Source organism: Oncorhynchus tshawytscha, linkage group LG28 (assembly GCF_018296145.1).
Source record: "Oncorhynchus tshawytscha isolate Ot180627B linkage group LG28, Otsh_v2.0, whole genome shotgun sequence".
In the NCBI taxonomy this organism is placed as follows: Eukaryota; Metazoa; Chordata; class Actinopteri; order Salmoniformes; family Salmonidae; genus Oncorhynchus; species Oncorhynchus tshawytscha.
In genome coordinates, this window is record NC_056456.1 from 33,699,354 (window position 1) to 33,716,410 (window position 17,057).

General features: G+C 42.9%; 1 protein-coding gene across 4 annotated transcripts in view; it reads right to left on the reverse strand.

Annotated features, from left to right (window-relative positions):
• LOC112227141 (F-box-like/WD repeat-containing protein TBL1XR1) overlaps positions 1-12,023 on the reverse strand; it is a 27,212-nt gene extending 15,189 nt beyond the window's left edge. For 2 of the 4 annotated variants that reach the window (XR_002949827.2, XM_024391995.2), the window contains exons 1-7: positions 11,769-12,023; positions 9,997-10,058; positions 7,143-7,246; positions 6,538-6,683; positions 1,865-2,090; positions 1,307-1,436; positions 361-496 (exon numbers count right to left, since the gene is read on the reverse strand). Coding sequence is in view for 3 of the 4 variants with exons in the window: in XM_024391995.2 (XP_024247763.1) it covers positions 361-496; positions 1,307-1,436; positions 1,865-2,090; positions 6,538-6,683; positions 7,143-7,200 (696 nt within the window). In the remaining variant the exon portion in view is untranslated. Of the gene's footprint in view, positions 1-360; positions 497-1,306; positions 1,437-1,864; positions 2,091-6,537; positions 6,684-7,142; positions 7,247-9,592; positions 9,711-9,996; positions 10,059-10,364; positions 10,437-11,768 lie in introns of all 4 variants that reach the window. The other 2 variants (XM_024391997.2, XM_024391998.2) reach the window with 2 other exon arrangements.
• Between the last annotated feature and the right edge of the window lie 5,034 nt (positions 12,024-17,057).

Consider the following 17,057-nt stretch of genomic DNA (forward strand, 5'->3'; position numbering starts at 1 on the left):
CCTGGAATTCTGGGTTGCCACATTTTTGTTTGCTTCTGTTGCACACCAGATTGGGACCAAACAAGGGACCTATCCTAATTTGAGATTTATGTGCATTACTAAAACCGTGGCAAAAAATGATCTCCTGATGACATCAAACATTTACCAGAAAGTCAGTTTTGCCTGCTTGTCCTGAGTTGCGATTAGGCTCAAAGTACTTAAAAGCAGGTTGAGTATCCTTCATAGAGCAGGGAAATGACAGCCTGCTCTACTGTAAATCTTTATTCAGTAGCGACAGCCCTGTATTTTCCATGGGAGAGAGAAGCCGTCCCATATTTCCAGCTGGGAAGACAAACTAATCGGGATCCCTCTCTAACTCACATTCCAGTCCAGTGAGGTGACGTCTTTGTTGCTGGGTACGTCCTGGCCTCCCTCCCGTATACAGTGTCTCAGCACCAGCTGCGTGGAGCTGCCGTTCTCACTCAGGTTCCAGATCCGCGCCGTCGAGTCCCCAGACCTACACACACACACACACACACACACACACACACACACACGTCATCCAACTTCTTTGGATAGCCTAAAACCACAGTAATGTCTGACTACGTAGATTGTTTTATATGGTGCGTAGGATTCAATTAGATGTGCGAGTACAAAACACACAAATAAACATTTCTCTGTTTACCACCAGCAACCTGTTGGAAACGTCCTTGAGTACATTCTGCCACATCAAAATGTAGGTCAATGAATACTTCTCCAGACTACCAATGCTGTATGAAGGTGGATTTTACCTTATGAACAGAAATCATTTATCTTTAGGCTATGTCCCTTCTCTGTAGACAGACAGAAGGAGGACAGACAGTGAAACAGGAGGAGGACAGACAGTGAAACAGGAGGAGGACAGACAGTGAAACAGGAGGAGGACAGACAGTGAAACAGGAGGAGGACAGACAGTGAAACAGGAGGAGGACAGACAGTGAAACAGGAGGAGGACAGACAGTGAAACAGGAGGAGGACAGACAGTGAAACAGGAGGAGGACAGACAGTGAAACAGGAGGAGGACAGACAGTGAAACAGGAGGAGGACAGACAGTGAAACAGGAGGAGGACAGACAGTGAAACAGGAGGAGGACAGACAGTGAAACAGGAGGAGGACAGACAGTGAAACAGGAGGAGGACAGACAGTGAAACAGGAGGAGGACAGACAGTGAAACAGGAGGAGGACAGACAGTGAAACAGGAGGAGGACAGACAGTGAAACAGGAGGAGGACAGACAGTGAAACAGGAGGACAGAGTGAAACAGGAGGATATAGGAGTTTGTTCTGTACCCAGAGGCGAGCAGGTCGTTAACAGGGTTCCAGGCACAGATGAACACCTCTGACTCGTGGCCCCTCAGCACCATGGCCTTGTTTTGGGGGATCGCCACATTCTGGTCCACCTCCATCTCTGCATGGTGGTCTGGGGAGGCACACCATAAAGTTAGACTCATCGTGTATCAAATGTCTTATATCCATCTAGAGTCCTCTATCTCTATGCTAGACACACAGATCAGAGTTCTTGGGCGGAGTCCTGGGCCAATTCTGCACTTGCACATTCCTCCATCATTTAAAATGCATAGGATTTACGTAAGCATTGGCTGATGGAGTTTCCACCCCTGTTAAATCCATGACCAGAGGGAGATATTGCTAACTTGTCAAATAGCAGCTAAACCTACGCTAGTGTTAGTATGGATAACAACAGTCTCCACCGTACATTGTGCTTTAAACTCAAGAGGTGTGAGGCCTATGTATTGTAAATCAGTTGTACTGTTATGGATCATGAAAGGAAACATGGAAAATGTAACAAAAATAAATCAAAGACGTGCGATAATAAAAGGTTCTGCTCACTGGCTAAGCCATGGGCGCCATTCTCCTCGCCGTTGGCAGCGGTGCCTCCCTCTCCGTTCTTGGCACCGCCAGGTTGGAGGCCCTGGGTGCCGCTGGTGCTGCCCACCTGCTGCTGCTGGTCCAGCTTTTCCCTGTAGGCCTGCTGCCGCGTCTGCACCACGTCGGGCATAACCGCGTCGATCAGGGACAGCGACTCGATGGGCCGCCCGTCAAAAAGAGTGCCATCCTGGGTGGCAACAAGACAGAAGTTTGGGTTCTTGCACGGCTTCAGGTACTACTAATGATGGGTGGGGCTGGGAACTGCAGAGACCTCATGATATCATCACCATACTTAGCTGCTGATTCTAGAAGTATTGCGATTCTATTCAGTTGAGATCAGAAGTTTACATACACCTTCGCCAAATGCAATAAAACCCAGTTTTTCACAATTCCTGACATTTAATCCTAGTAAAAATTCCCTGTCTTAGGTCAGTTATGGTCACCACTTTATTTTAAGAATGTGAAATGTCAGAGTAATGGTAGAGAGAATTATTTCAGCTTTTATTTCTTTCATCACATTCCCAGTGGGTCAGAAGCTGACAAACTCGATTAGTATTTGGTAGCATTGCCTTTAAAATGTTTAACTTGGGTCAAACGTTTCGGGTAGCCTTCCACAAGCTTCCCACAATAAGTTGGGTGAATTTTGGCCCATTCCTCCTGACAGAGCTGGTGTAACTAAGCCAGGTTTGGAGGCCTCCTTGCTCACACACGCCTTCTCAGTTCTGCCCACAAACTTTCTATAGGATTGAGGTCAGGGCTTTGTGATGGCCACTACAACACTTAGACTTTGTTGTCCTTAAGCCATTTTGCCACGACTTTGGAAGTACGCTTGGGGTCATTGTCCATTTGGAAGCCGCATTTGCGACCAAGCTTGAACTTCCTGACTGATGTCTTGAGATGTTGCTTCAATATATCCACATAATTTTCCTGCCTCATGATGCCATCTATTTTGTGACGTGCACCAGTCCCTCCTGCAGCAAAGCACCCCCACAAACATAACGATGGTCATTACGGCCAAACAGTTCTGTTTTTGTTTCATCAGACCAGAGGACATTTTTCCAAAAAGTACGATCTTTGTCCCCATCTGCAGTTGCAAACCGTAGTCTGGCTTTTTTATGGCAGTTTTGGAGCAGTGCCTTCTTTGCTGAGCAACATTTCAGGTTATGTTGATATAGGACTCGTTTTACTGTGGATATAGATACTTTTGTACCTGTTTCCTCCAGCATCTTCACAAGGTCCTTTGCTGTTGTTCTGGGATTGATTTGCACTTTTCGCACCAGAGTACATTCATCTCTAGGAGACAGAATGCGCCTCCTTCCTGAGCGGTATGACAGCTGCGTGGTCCCATGGTGTTTATACTTGCGTACTACTGTTTGTACAGATGAACGTGGTACCTTCAGGCGTTTGGAAATTGCTCCCAAGGATGAACCAGACTTGTTGAAGTCTACAAAAACTAATTCTGAGGTCTTGGCTGATTTCTTTTGATTTTCCCATGATGTCAAGCAAAGGCACTGGGTTTGAAGGTAGGCCTTGAAATACATCCACAGGTACACCTCCAATTGACTCTAATGATGTCAATTAGCCTATCAGAAGCTTCTAAAGCCATGACTTAATTTTCCAAGCTGTTTAAAGGCACAGTCAACTTAGTGTATGTAAACTTCTGACCCACTGGAATTGTGTTACAGTTAATTATCTTAAGTTAAATAATCTCTCTGTAAACAATTGTTGGAAAAATGACTTGTGTCATGCACAAAGTAGATGTCCTAACACACTTGCCAAAACTATAGTTTGTTAACAAGAAATTTGTGGAGTGGTTGAAAAACTAGTTAATGACTCCAACCTAAGTGTATGTAAACTAGTTAATGACTCCAACCTAAGTGTATGTAAACTTCCGACTTCAACTGTATGCACTGCGATTCTATATGTACTGCGATTCTATATGTACTGCGATTCTATATGTACTGCGATTCTATATGTACTGCGATTCTATATGTACTGCGATTCTATATGTACTGCGATTCTCCCGATTCGATAAAAATTGATTCTATATGTATTGTGATTCTCATGATTCTACAGTGGGGCGAACAAGTATTTGATAACCTGCAAAATCGGCAGTGTTTCCTACTTACAAAGCATGTAGAGGTCTGTAATTTTTATCATAGGTACACTTCAACTGTGAGAGACAGAATCGAAAACAAAAATCCAGAAAATCACATTGTATGATTTTTAAGTAATTAATTTGCATTTTATTGCATGACATAAGTATTTGATACATCAAAAAAGCAGAACTTAATATTTGGTACAGAAACCTTTGTTTGCAATTACAGAGATCATAAGTTTCCTGTAGTTCTTGACCAGGTTTGCACACACTGAGGCAGGGATTTTGGCCCACTCCTCCATACAGACCTTCTCCAGATCCTTCAGGTTTCGGGGCTGTCGCTGGGCAATACGGACTTTCAGCTCCCACCAAAGATTTTCTATTGGGTTCAGGTCTGGAGACTGGCTAGGCCACTCCAGGACCTTGAGATGCTTCTTACGGAGCAACTCCTTTGTTGCCCTGGCTGTGTGTTTCGGGTCGTTGTCATGCTGGAAGACCCATCTTCAATGCTCTTACTGAGGGAAGGAGGTTGTTGGCCAAGATCTCGCGATACATGGCCCCATCCATCCTCCCCTCAATACGGTGCAGTTGTCCTGTCCCCTTTACAGAAAAGCATCCACAAAGAATGATGTTTCCACCTCCATGCTTCACGGTTAGGATGGTATTCTTGGGGTTGTACTCATCCTTCTTCTTCCTCCAAACACGGCGAGTGGAGTTTAGACCAAAAAGCTCTATTTTTGTCTCATCAGACCACATGACCATCTCCCATTTCTCCTCTGGATCATCCAGATGGTCATTGGCAAACTTCAGACGGACCTGGACATGCGCTGGCTTGAGCAGGGGGACCTTGCGTGCGCTGCAGGATTTTAATCCATGTCGGCGTAGTGTGTTACTAATGGTTTTCTTTGAGACTGTGGTCCCAGCTCTCTTCAGGTCATTGACCAGGTCCTGCCGTGTAGTTCTGGGCTGATCCCTCACCTTCCTCATGATCATTGATGCCCCACGAGGTGAGATCTTGCGTGGAGCTCCAGACCGAGGGTGATTGACCGTCATCTTGAACTTCTACCATTTTCGAATAATTGCGCCAACAGTTGTTGCCTTCTCACCAAGCTGCTTGCCTATTGTCCTGTAGCCCATCCCAGCCTTGTGCAGATCTACAATTCTATCCCTGATGTCCTTACACAGCTCTCTGGTCTTGGCCATTGTGGAGAGGTTGGAGTCTGTTTGATTGAGTGTGTGGACAGGTGTCTTTTATACAGGTAACGAGTTCAAACAGGTGCAGTTAATACAGGTAATGAGTGGAGAACAGGAGGGCTTCTTAAAGAAAAACTAACAGGTCTGTGAGAGCCGGAATTCTTACTGGTTGGTAGGTGATCAAATACTTATGTCATACAATAAAATGCTAAATGAATTACTTAAAAATCATAATGTGATTTTCTGGATTTTTGTTTTAGATTCAATCTCTCACAGTTGAAGTATACCTATGATAAAAAATTACAGACCTCTACATGCTTTCTAAGTAGGAAAACCTGCAAAATCAGCAGTGTATCAAATACTTGTTCTCCCCACTGTATGTGTATTGTGATTCTATATGTATTGATTCGACAGCGTGCTTTCACTGTGATTTGATGTTCCTAACATATTGCTCACTATGTCTGCTGCTGAGGGACAAGAGAGAACAGTAGAAAACAAGTTTTGATCAGTCAGTGAAACAAAGTGCTGAAAACATGTTGGCTCACTATTTAAAAACAAAACGGAGAACAAGCTATAGGATGAAAACAGGCACAGATGACCAGCACGAGCTAACTACCTACAGTAGCAAAAAATAGAATAAATACGTGTACAAATCCATACATTGAGTCAAATATAGATAAGATAGTCCAAAAATAATATTGCGATTTGTAACTTCATTAATTCCCAACCCATCACTACAGGTGATTCAGGGCCAGATGATTTTATAATACCCTAATGGCTAAAGGGAAATTCCACTCAAAAAGTTTACATTTCTTTCTTTACCTTTGAATGTTTCAATTGATATGTCTAACATGCGTCTTTACCCAGAAACTTTAGTCAAAATCTGTAGAAGAGCACTAGAAAATTACAACCCAATGACATCAGCTATAGCAGAGCAATAGAGCGGATGATGTCATAGGATTGCTCTTCCCTAGGATTAGATGTAATGTAATCCTAGATTTGTGGTTGGGGCAACTTCAACCGTCTTACATTTAGGAAATTAAAGGCTACAGAGAAGGTATTGAACACGGCGGCAGGTAACCTAGTGGTTACAGCGTTGGGCCAGTAACCAGAAAGGTTGCTAGATCGAATCCCTGAGCTGACGAGGTAAAAATCTGTCGTTCTGCCCCTGAACAAGGCAGTTAACCCACTGTTCCTAGGCCATCATTGTACATAAGAATTTGTTCTTAACTGACTTGCCTAGTTAAATAAAGGTTAAATAAAATAGTCAATATATAGGAAAGTTGACGGTTAGAGTGGCGTACAGTCAGTAAATAAGCAAGTTAGCATTGAAGGTACTGACCTCGTTGATGCTGACCTCTGCCTCCACGTACTGCAGGCCCTTCTGGATGATGGAGATGAGGGCAGCAGGGGGCACCAGGGCTCCGTTGATATTGGACTGGCTGATGTGGCTCTCTATGCCAAAGGTGAAAGCCGAGTGGGAGAAGCCTGGCAGACAGGGAGAGGGATGGAGAGAGCGAGAGAGGGACATTAGTGTTGTTACACCCCTGTCCTTCAAATCGCCACACCACTGCGTCATTAGGTTGTTATGGTTACGTTCACCTTGAAGAGTTTATACTCAGCGGGCGAAACTTGTTGAAATGATGTCATAGTGACATTTCAACCAGTGTCTGGTCATAGTGACATCATTTCAACCAGTGTCTGGTCATAGTGACATCATTTCAACCAGCTTCACCAGCTGTGTAGCACTCAGTTAACATTCCATTTGAGGATTATGGTGGTAGAAATATTAAGCATTTTTCCTGCATTTCAGCTAGATAAATTGCAGATCGGACAATGGCTAGTGGTCCCAATTAGTTCAAATAGAAATGTTCAATAGGACGAGACACTACATTTCCGGAGCAGGCTACTGCACAAAGTACATGAGAAGATGTAGGTCTGTCTTACCCGACTCTTGCAGGTATCTGTACACCAGGAAGTTGACCTCATCACTGCTAATGCTCATTTTTAATCCTGGCGGTTAAACCATGGGGTCAGCGCAGGATAGGAGCCTAGCAAGAACAAGACACAGACACAGTTACAACACCTACCCTGACGAAATATGAATGCTGAATCCTATTATAGTAAGACAATTATTTACAGAGTGAACTGACATGTCAATGAACCCAGTGCCTTCGCCGGGGTTGAACATTTGAACACTTGCCCATGGATTACCAATACACTGATTAGTAACTAAGTATTTAGTTGGAACTGGGCATGCTTTTGAACTTGGTAGTCTTGGCAAGTGGCAACATTGACTTTCAACACGTAGTGTAGATTGTAAATGTGTAGTAGAGCCTTGAAAACAGGGTGTAATTCCCAAGTCAATTTTTTTTTTTTTTTTAAAGACTAACTCCCCAACAGATAATGACCTAAGGCCTTTTGATCCCTCACCTTGCCCACCCTACTTTGTGCAAACTTCATAACTCTGTGGCTACAGCGATCATTATTTGGCAGTACAATCATGGAGTTGAATTCTTCTTTGGTGGGTTGTGGAGTGTTCCCATCCTGGTCCTTAGGCGGGGCACTAGTTTCCATTCATTAATCCCCACAACTGGAAATCATTACCAAGCCCTCCTTAAAGAGGTCAGGCTAATTCTTGTGGACAAAACCACTGGGGGAAAGGAAATGGGGGGGGGGAATAACAGCCAGCATAGTTTGTATCCCTGCCGCGTATTTATTCAAGCAAAGCCACACACTGTTTAAACAGCAGTGTGGAAATAAACAGGGACGTAGAGGATGGCTGGATTGAAACTTCCAGCTCTCTGTCATGCCAGCACACTGAAGTCAACACTTAGACCAGAAATTAGATCCAACGCTAATCAAATCAAGAGCGCCTTGAACTCTGGCGAATGACGATGCACTTCATTGCGCAGACAGAATCATGACAATGTTGGGTGCGTAACCGCGTTGCAGGAGACACCCATAGGTGTTCACATTGAGTATGACGGGCCAGGTTGCTGAGGTGGTGTCTACATACATACATCTAATATATATATATATATATCTAATATATATATTAAATGCACTGACAACAGGTTTGCATGTTATTTGCTGAGTACATTGCTTTTCTCTTGTCCCATATCAATTACAGACAGGGTCTCTCTCCTCGCCTCCTTCTCAAAAGGCGTTGGAGGAGAAGAATGAGAAAGTGCCAGGTTTTCATTCAAACTTGTAGCTGCTTGAAAACACCCACCCACTGGCCAGGATTAGTGATGTTAAGCCAGACCATAGCTCACATTGCAAAGTGGTGGGTGACCCGCTGATAGCCTAGCCTGCCTACCATCGACTATAGCCTATGCACTCAAATGGCGAATAGGAGGCACACTTTAATTACAATAATAAAAAAATAAGAGTAGCTTTTTAATCGTGGCCATCAAAACAGTTAGCACATGATAGCATATAGAATTTGTTATGCAATGACAGGGCTTATAAAAACAAGTTTCACTCCAGTAGCAGCTTTTTCAAGAGCTGCTCTCATTCTGTCTGACAGGTGACAGTATATTCCTCTCCTCAAACTAGGCTCTGTACGCTATGCGTGTGATAAGATACATGATGACTAATGAAAACACACTACCGACAATTTAATTGTACTAAATAATGCAAATTAACCTATAGACCAATAAGCATAACCAATCACATGTATTTTTGATGGCTAACCGGTTAACATCCCTACCTCTCGGTAGGCTATAGTACACTGTAGCTTCTACTGTATTGTACTCCCTCTCTGAACGCGAGGCCCACGGACAGCACTCTCTCTAGGGTTGTCACGATACCAGTATCACGAAACTCGTGTCAAGGAAACAAAACATGAAGCGGACAAAATTTGCTGAGGAAAACAGTCCTAATATTGGAAACAAACAGCCTTATGTTGTTACCCAGAATCACATGTTTCTTTTCCAAGCCATAGCACAATATTTTACATACAGTAGGACCAAAGAGTTGTCTGACTTGTGTTTTCCTGCCATGGAAAATCACGTATTGTAGTACCTGGTTTCGTGACAAACCTGTTCTATGAATACGAGCCCCAAGGACAGCAATCTCCCCCTGAGCACGAGGCCCAAGGCTGTGAGTGTGAATGCATTAACCCAGCACAGCACCGTTCGTACGGCACATTCCATCCATAAATCACAGCCGGGGCCTCGAGAGTGAATGTGCGGGAAATCATGTCAGCTACACCTCGACAAGCCAGATTACAACGGGTTGAGGCGTTTACTAATTGTGCCGATGTGTATTCCTATTCCCCTACGTAAATATTTACAGCGTTCGAGGGACGGAAGGTGTTTCTTTTTCCAGTCCATGCCGCTTCAAGGTTGTGCCACAAGTCAGTCGGGTCATGGAGGGTGAATATGACTCACTGGTGTGAGGTCTTTGTCTCGCTGTTTGACGTACACTGAAGTACAGGCCTCAACCCCAGAGTCCTGACATGTTGTCGGGGGCATGACTGTGCCTGCAGACTCCTCTCGTGCTCCTTCACTACAGTTCACAGAGCAGATGAGAAAAGACTATGTTGATGCAAAATGACACGCTTATCCTACGTGGTATCCAAAATTAACTCTGCATCCTGGTAGTCCAGGTCTGAGCCAACGTATAGAGAAAGTCATCCTTACAACACACTTTGCACTCAAGTCAAAGTGTGAACCTGCGATAACCACTATGCTTTCTAATATACTTTATTGGACAAAAGCACAACTTGTGTGTTGCTTCTAAGGGACCCCATGTAGGCTATTACATACGATGATGTCAGCTCCAGATTACTCACCATGTGATCAAGTGTCTTTCAGAAGCTCATTGCTCCACCATCCATAGGAGGAACTCCGCAATCTAGGACCCAAGACAGGGAAAACAACAATGACGCTGTTGTTCATGTTGACCCTCCTCGGAGCCAGTACTTGAGTGAAACCTTGAGTATACTGTTTAAAAGTATATAGCATGGAAAGAGGACGACGCTATCATATTTCATAGCAACATCAGACCTCATGATTATCCATGACAAACATACAAATCCCAGCGCATAGATATTACCTATCAATGTTGTATGGGAGTTGTGAAGGAAATGTAGCAGTGCCTATGTAGGCAGATTGAGGAAAGAGTTAAGAGTTGACTGGCCAGGAAGGTTGTGTCACTCACTATACTATCAGGGAAACCGGGTCAGCAGTGTTGAAGCCAAAACAGCCAATGGATCTTTGTGCTACCAGTGCCCTGGTGGGAGAATGCAGTAAGCAGACTGAGGAGAATTACTTTCTACAGTACACAAGGACTGTGTATAGTAGTGTACCTTGAAAATGTGTGTTGAATTTTCAACATGTAGCCTTACAACATGGTAGTTCAATTATTGGAAGGGTTAGGATTTTGTTTCTATAACTTAGGCTCCGTTTTCTTGACACCTAGCTAGAAAGTTGAAGAAATTGATAGCAAATGTAAGAAATCATATGTTAGTGTTTGTGTGGAGACTATAGTAGGATGTTGGTTCCACACTCTCCATCCCACTACAACACACACTCAACAAAAACACTTGTGTATTTGATGGACTTTTCCTCTGGCGCTACAAATCATTAATTCTGCAATTTTTCTCTCCTCTATTTGAAAATACAACGCTTGAATGAGATAGTTAGTCTGACTGAGCCGTTCCCTACTACAGTAGTTAATGAACTCTCCCCTTTAACTGTACACAAGTCACTAATGAGTGAGTTGTGAGTTTAAAACAGTGGATACCTAGCTAACGTTATTTCCCATGGTAGCCTAGTTGAACACGTCTACTTGATATCAAAGATCGGACTAATCCCTACTCATTATCATCATAGTCTTAAAATGGGAGGTTGAGCCCTGGCACCATGGCAATTTCTATTTATTTAACACCTAGTTAACAAAAGTCCCCCACTGCCGAAGCATGAGGACCTACTAGTAGTGGCAGAAGACTGCTAACATTAGCACACTGGTAGCTCACTAATTGGAGGTCATTTACTAGTTAACTAGCTAACTAGTTAGCACAATTTACTATAGGTAACTTAAATAAACAGTTAACGGCGTCATTTACATTTCATCTAACGTATAACCTCAGCTTTTAAAACAGAAATTCATTCATCTAGTCAAACTATTACGGTCTGTCACCTAACGTTAGCTAGCTAGCGTTATGTCACCAGGCTAAAGCTATCTTAGCTAACTGGCTAGCTAACGGGGAGAGCACAAATCCCATCCCCCACACGGTTGTTAGCAAATGAGGCTAAGCTAACGTAAGTTAGCGAGCTAACCTCTGAGCACCGCGACGTGGTTTTTCCACACTCCCGTGCCCATGAGGCATTGATAAAGGACTTAGCGTTAGCTAGCTAGCTACACTAAACGTAGTTGTTTCAAAAAACCCAAAGGCAATCGTTTTGAAAGGGGTGGCAATATTTTTGCATTCATTCCTATGTTCCAACAACAAATACAAAATACGATTCGGTCTAATATGAAATGTTCTGCTAAACGCTAGCAAGTAAGCTAGGCTAGTTAGCTAACTGCTCTTTCAAAATGTCCCCATAATCCAGTACCTACTTTGTCTGAAATCTTTTGACAGATGGTTTCCGCTGTAATCCTCGTGTTCAAGCTAAACTATGTTATCCATTTACAAATATTGCAAAACTGATATCTCAAGGAAATGTATGAACATTTTAAAGATAATAGCTAGGAGATAGAGCCAGGCGGTTCGAAACCAACGGCTTCAGAAACAGTAACGTGACTTTCCCTACAAAAATGGGCAGTCCTGGCAGCCGGCTACAGTCTTTCCAAACGTCACTCGTTGTAGCGGAGTTATCAGAGTTTACAGGAAACGTGTTTCCTACTGTTCAACCAGTTGGTGTAGTGCTATTTTCTTAGGCGCACAGGAGCGGGAATTTATTTTATTACGATTAAATTCAATTTCAATTCAAAGGGTTAATCGACGTGGGAAACATATCTTTACATTGCCAAAGCAAGTGAAATAGATAATAAACAAAAGTGAAATAAACAATCAAAAATAAACAGTAAACATTACATTCACAAAAGTTCCAAAGGAATAGAGACATTTCAAATGTTATATTATGGCTATATACAGTGTTATAACGATGTGCAAATAGTTAAAGTACAAAAGGGAAAATAAATAAACATAAATATAGGTTGTATTTACAATGGTGTTTGTTCTTCACTGGTTGCCCTTTTCTTGTGGCAACAGGTCACAAATCTTGCTGCTGCGATTGCACACTGTGGTATTTCACCCAGTAGATATGGGAGTTTATCAAATTTGGATTTGTTTTCGAATTCTTTGTGGATCTGTGTAATCTGAGGGAAATATGTGTCTCTAATATGGTCATACATTTGGCAGGAGGTTAGGAAGTGCAGCTCAGTTTCCACCTCATTTTGTGGGCAGCGTGCACATAGCCTGTCTTCTCTCGAGAGCCAGGTCTGCCTACGGCGGCATCTCTCAATAGCAAGGCTATGCAGGGGTGTAAAAAGTATCCAATTGTGATACTTGAGTAAAAGTATAGATACCTTAATAGAAAGTTACTCAAGTAAAAGTTAGTCACCCAGTAAAATACTATTTGAGGAAAAGTCTAAAAGCATTTGGTTCTAAATATACTTAAGTATCAAACGTAAATGTAATTGCTAAAATATACTTAAGTATCAAAAGTAGAAGTATAAATACTTTCAAATTCCTTCTTTTAAGCTAAGCAGATGGCACCATTTCTTGTTTTTCAATTTTACGGATAGCCAGGGGCACACTCCAACACTCAGACATAATTTGCAAGTTATGCATTTGTGTTCAATGAGTCCGTCAGATCAGAGGCTAGGGATGACCAGGGAGGTTCTCTTGATAAGTGCATGAATTGGACCATTTTCCTGTCCCGCTAAGCATTCAAAATGTAACGAGTACTTCTGGGTGTCAGTAAAATAAATAGTAGATTACAGATACCCCCCAAAATGACTTAACTAGTTCTTTAAAGTATTTTTACTTAAGTACTTTACACCACTGGGGCTATGTTCACTGAGTCTGTATATAGTCAAAGCTTTCCTTAATTTTGGGTCAGTCACGGTGATCAGGTATTCTGCCACTGTGTACTCTCTGTTTAGGGCCAAATAGCATTCTAGTTTGCTCTGTTTTTTTTGTTAATTCTTTCCAATGTGTCAAGTAATTATCTTTTTATTTTCTCATGATTTGGTTGGGTCTAATTGTATTTCTGTCCTGGGGCTCTATGGAGTCTGTTTGTTTTTGTGAACAGAGGCCCAGGACCAGCTTGCTTAGGGGATTCTTCTCCAGGTTAATCTCTCTGTATGTGATGGTTTTGGTATGGAAGATTTGGGAATCGCTTCCTTTTAGGTGGTTGTAGAATTTAACTGCTCTTTTCTGGATTTTGATAATTAGCAGGCATCGGCTTAAATCTGCTCTGCATGCATTATTTGGTGTTTTACGTTCTACACAGAGGATATTTTTTGGTCTAAGGCACTGTATCTCAGTGCTAGAGGTATCACTACAGACCCTGGTTCGATTCCAGGCTGTATCACAACCGGCCATGATTGGGAGTTCCATAGGGCGGCGCACAATTGGCCCAGCATTGTCTGGGTTAGGGTTTGGCCGGGGTAGGCCGTCATTGGAAATAAGAATTTGTTCTTAACTGACTTGCCTGGTTAAATAAATCAAAAAGTGTTGGTGTTTGTCCCATTTTGTGAATTCTTGGTTGGTGAGCGGACCCAGGAACTCACAACCATAAAGGTCAATGGGTTCTATAATTGATTCAAGTATTTTTGGCAGATCCTAATTGGTATGTTGAATTTTATGTTCCTTTTGATGGCGTAGAAGGCCCTTCTTGTCTTGTCTCTCAGATCGTTCACAGCTTTGTGGAATTGTGTGATCTAGGGTAACGGTGTCTGAATGGAATTTGTATTTGTGGTCCTGGCAACTGGACCTTTTTTGGAACACCCATTTCTTCTGTCTTACTGAGATTAACTGTGGGCCCAGGTCTGACAGAATCTGTGCAGAATATCTAGGTGCTGCTGTAGGCCCTCGTTGTTTGGGGACAGAAGCACCAGATCATTTGCAAACAATATACAATTGACTTTAGATTCTAGCAGGGTGAGGCCGGGTGCTGCAGACTGTTCTGGTGCCCTCGCCAATTCGTTGAGATATACGTTGAAGAGGGTGGGGCTCAAGCTGCATCCCTGTCTCACACTGCACTGCACACTCGTTGTTGTTTGTGTACATGGATTTTATAATGTCCTATGTTTTTCCCCTAAACACCGCTTTCCATCAATGTATAGCAGCCCCTCATGTCAAATTGAGTCAAAAGCTTTTTTGAAATCAATAAAGCATGAGAAGACTTTCCCTTCCCTTTGGTTAATTTGTTTGTCAGTTAGGGTGTGCAGGGTGAATATGTGGTCTGTTGTACGGTAATTTGGTAAAAAGCCCATTTGACATTTGCTCAGTACATTGTTTTCACTGAGGAAATGCAGATGATTTTCTCAAGGTTGCTGTTGACACATATCACACAGCAGTTATTGGGGTCGAATTTGTCTCTTCTTTTGGGGATTGGGGTGATCAGTCCTTGGTTCCAAATATTGGGGAAGATGCCAGAACTGAGGATGATGTTAAGTTGAAGTATAGCCAATTGGAATTTGTGGTCTGTATATTTGATCATTTCATTTAGGGTACCATCAACACAACAGGACTTCTTAGGGTTCTGGAGCTCAGACTTTACGACCTGAAGATCACTGACACCATGATTTGCCCTCAACTGGAGTTCCCAGTTGTTTTGAACAAGGCATCTTTATAGAATATGCATAAAATGCATCCTCCAAATGCAATATTTGCCTATGCACACATATCTCAAGAATATTTTTCATTTTAATACCTTAAAAACACGAAGTTAGGCATACCATAATCAAAATAGGCCATCATCACTGTCAATCGTGAATGATAATAGATGTCAGCTTGTAGTCCTAAACACCAGAAATTAGTTACCTCTGGTTAATTCAGCCATTCCTATGGGGAAAATGAATAGGGAAAGAATAGAGTTTTGGAATAAACACCGAAAGGTCTGAGGTTAAGGTCTTTGAAATCCAAGTTAACAAACAGATTACTGACCATTTCGAATCTCACTGTACCTTATCCGCTATGCAATTACTGTGAAGCCGTATTCATCGATCTGGCTAAGGCTTTTGACTCTGTCAATCACAACATTCTTATTGGCAGACTCAACAGCCTTGGTTCTCAAATGATTGCCTCGCTTGGTTCACCAACTATAGAGTTCAGTGTGTCAAGTCAGAGGGCCTGTTGTTCGGACCTCTTGGCAGTCTCTATGGGGGTGCCACAGGGTTAAATTCTCGGGCCGACTCGCTTCTCTGTATACATCAATGATGTCACTCTCGCTGCTGGTGATTCTTTTATCCACCTCTACGCAGACGACACCATTCTGTATACTTCTGGCCCTTCCTTGGACACTGTGTTAACTAACCTCCAGACGAGCTTCAATGCCATACAACTCTCCTTCCGTGGCCTCCAGCTGCTCTTAAATACAAGTAAAACTAAGTGCATGCACTTCAACCGATTGCTGCCCGCACCTGCCCGCCTGTCCAGCATCACTACTCTGGACGGTTCTGACTTAGAATATGTGGACAACTACAAATACCTAGGTGTCTGGTTAGACTGTAAACTCTCCTTCCTGACTCACATTAAACATCTCCAATCCAAAATTAAATCTAGAATTGGCTTCCTATTTCGCAACAAAGCATCCTTCACTCATGCTGCCAAACATACCCTCGTAAAACTGACCATCCTACCGATCCTCGTCTTCGGTGATGTCATTTACAAAATAGCCTCCAACACTCTACTCAACAAATTAGATGCAGTCTATCACAGTGCCATCCGTTCTGTCACCAAAGCCCCATATACTACCCACCATTGCGACCTGTATGCTCTCGTTGGCTGGCACTCGCTTCATACTCGTTGCCAAACCCACTGGCTCCAGGTCATCTACAAGTCTCTGCTAGGTAAAGCCCCACCTTATATCAGCTCACTGGTCACCATAGCAGCACCCACCCGTAGCATGCGCTCCAGCAGGTATATCTCACTGGTCACCCCCAACGCCAATTCTTCCTTTGGCCCGCCTCTCCTTCCAGTTCTCTGCTGCCAATGACTGGAACGAACTGCAAAAATCTCTGAAGCTGGAGACTCATATCTCCCTCACTAGCTTTAAGCACCAGCTGTCAGAGCAGCCCACAGATCACTGCACCTGTACATAGCTCATCTGTAAATAGCCCATATCAAATCAAATGTTATTGGAAGCATACACATATGTAGAAGGTGTTATTACTGGTGTAGCAAAATGCTTGTGTTCCTTGCTTCAACAGTAGTAATATCTAACAATTCACAACAATACAGACAAATCTAAAACATTTTAAGTCAGAACAACAGCTCCATCACAACATATAATCCCCCTAATTGATTTACAACCCTTCACTTGGTTTCACCAATCAGACAAAAAGGAAAAAGTACAGAGGCCTCTCTCAATCAGTCTGCAGCCAGCCACCAGTCACAACAACAGTGATTCACCCATCCCCCACTACGGCTCATTTTTGCCTGGCTAGGCACCACTAGCCATAGATTAATTACTCCCCACCCCCTATCCTTTGAACAGTATATACAGTCATTGGCTCAGTCAGTCGGACTGGGAAAGTCAATAACAAGCTGAAGTCATCATTGATCTGTATATATTGTATATTGCTGTTTTCTATTTACATCATGTTCCTAAGTGCATTGCATAGTTTTAGCTGGAGATGCTGATCAAAATATATACCAGCGTAAGATCTTATGAG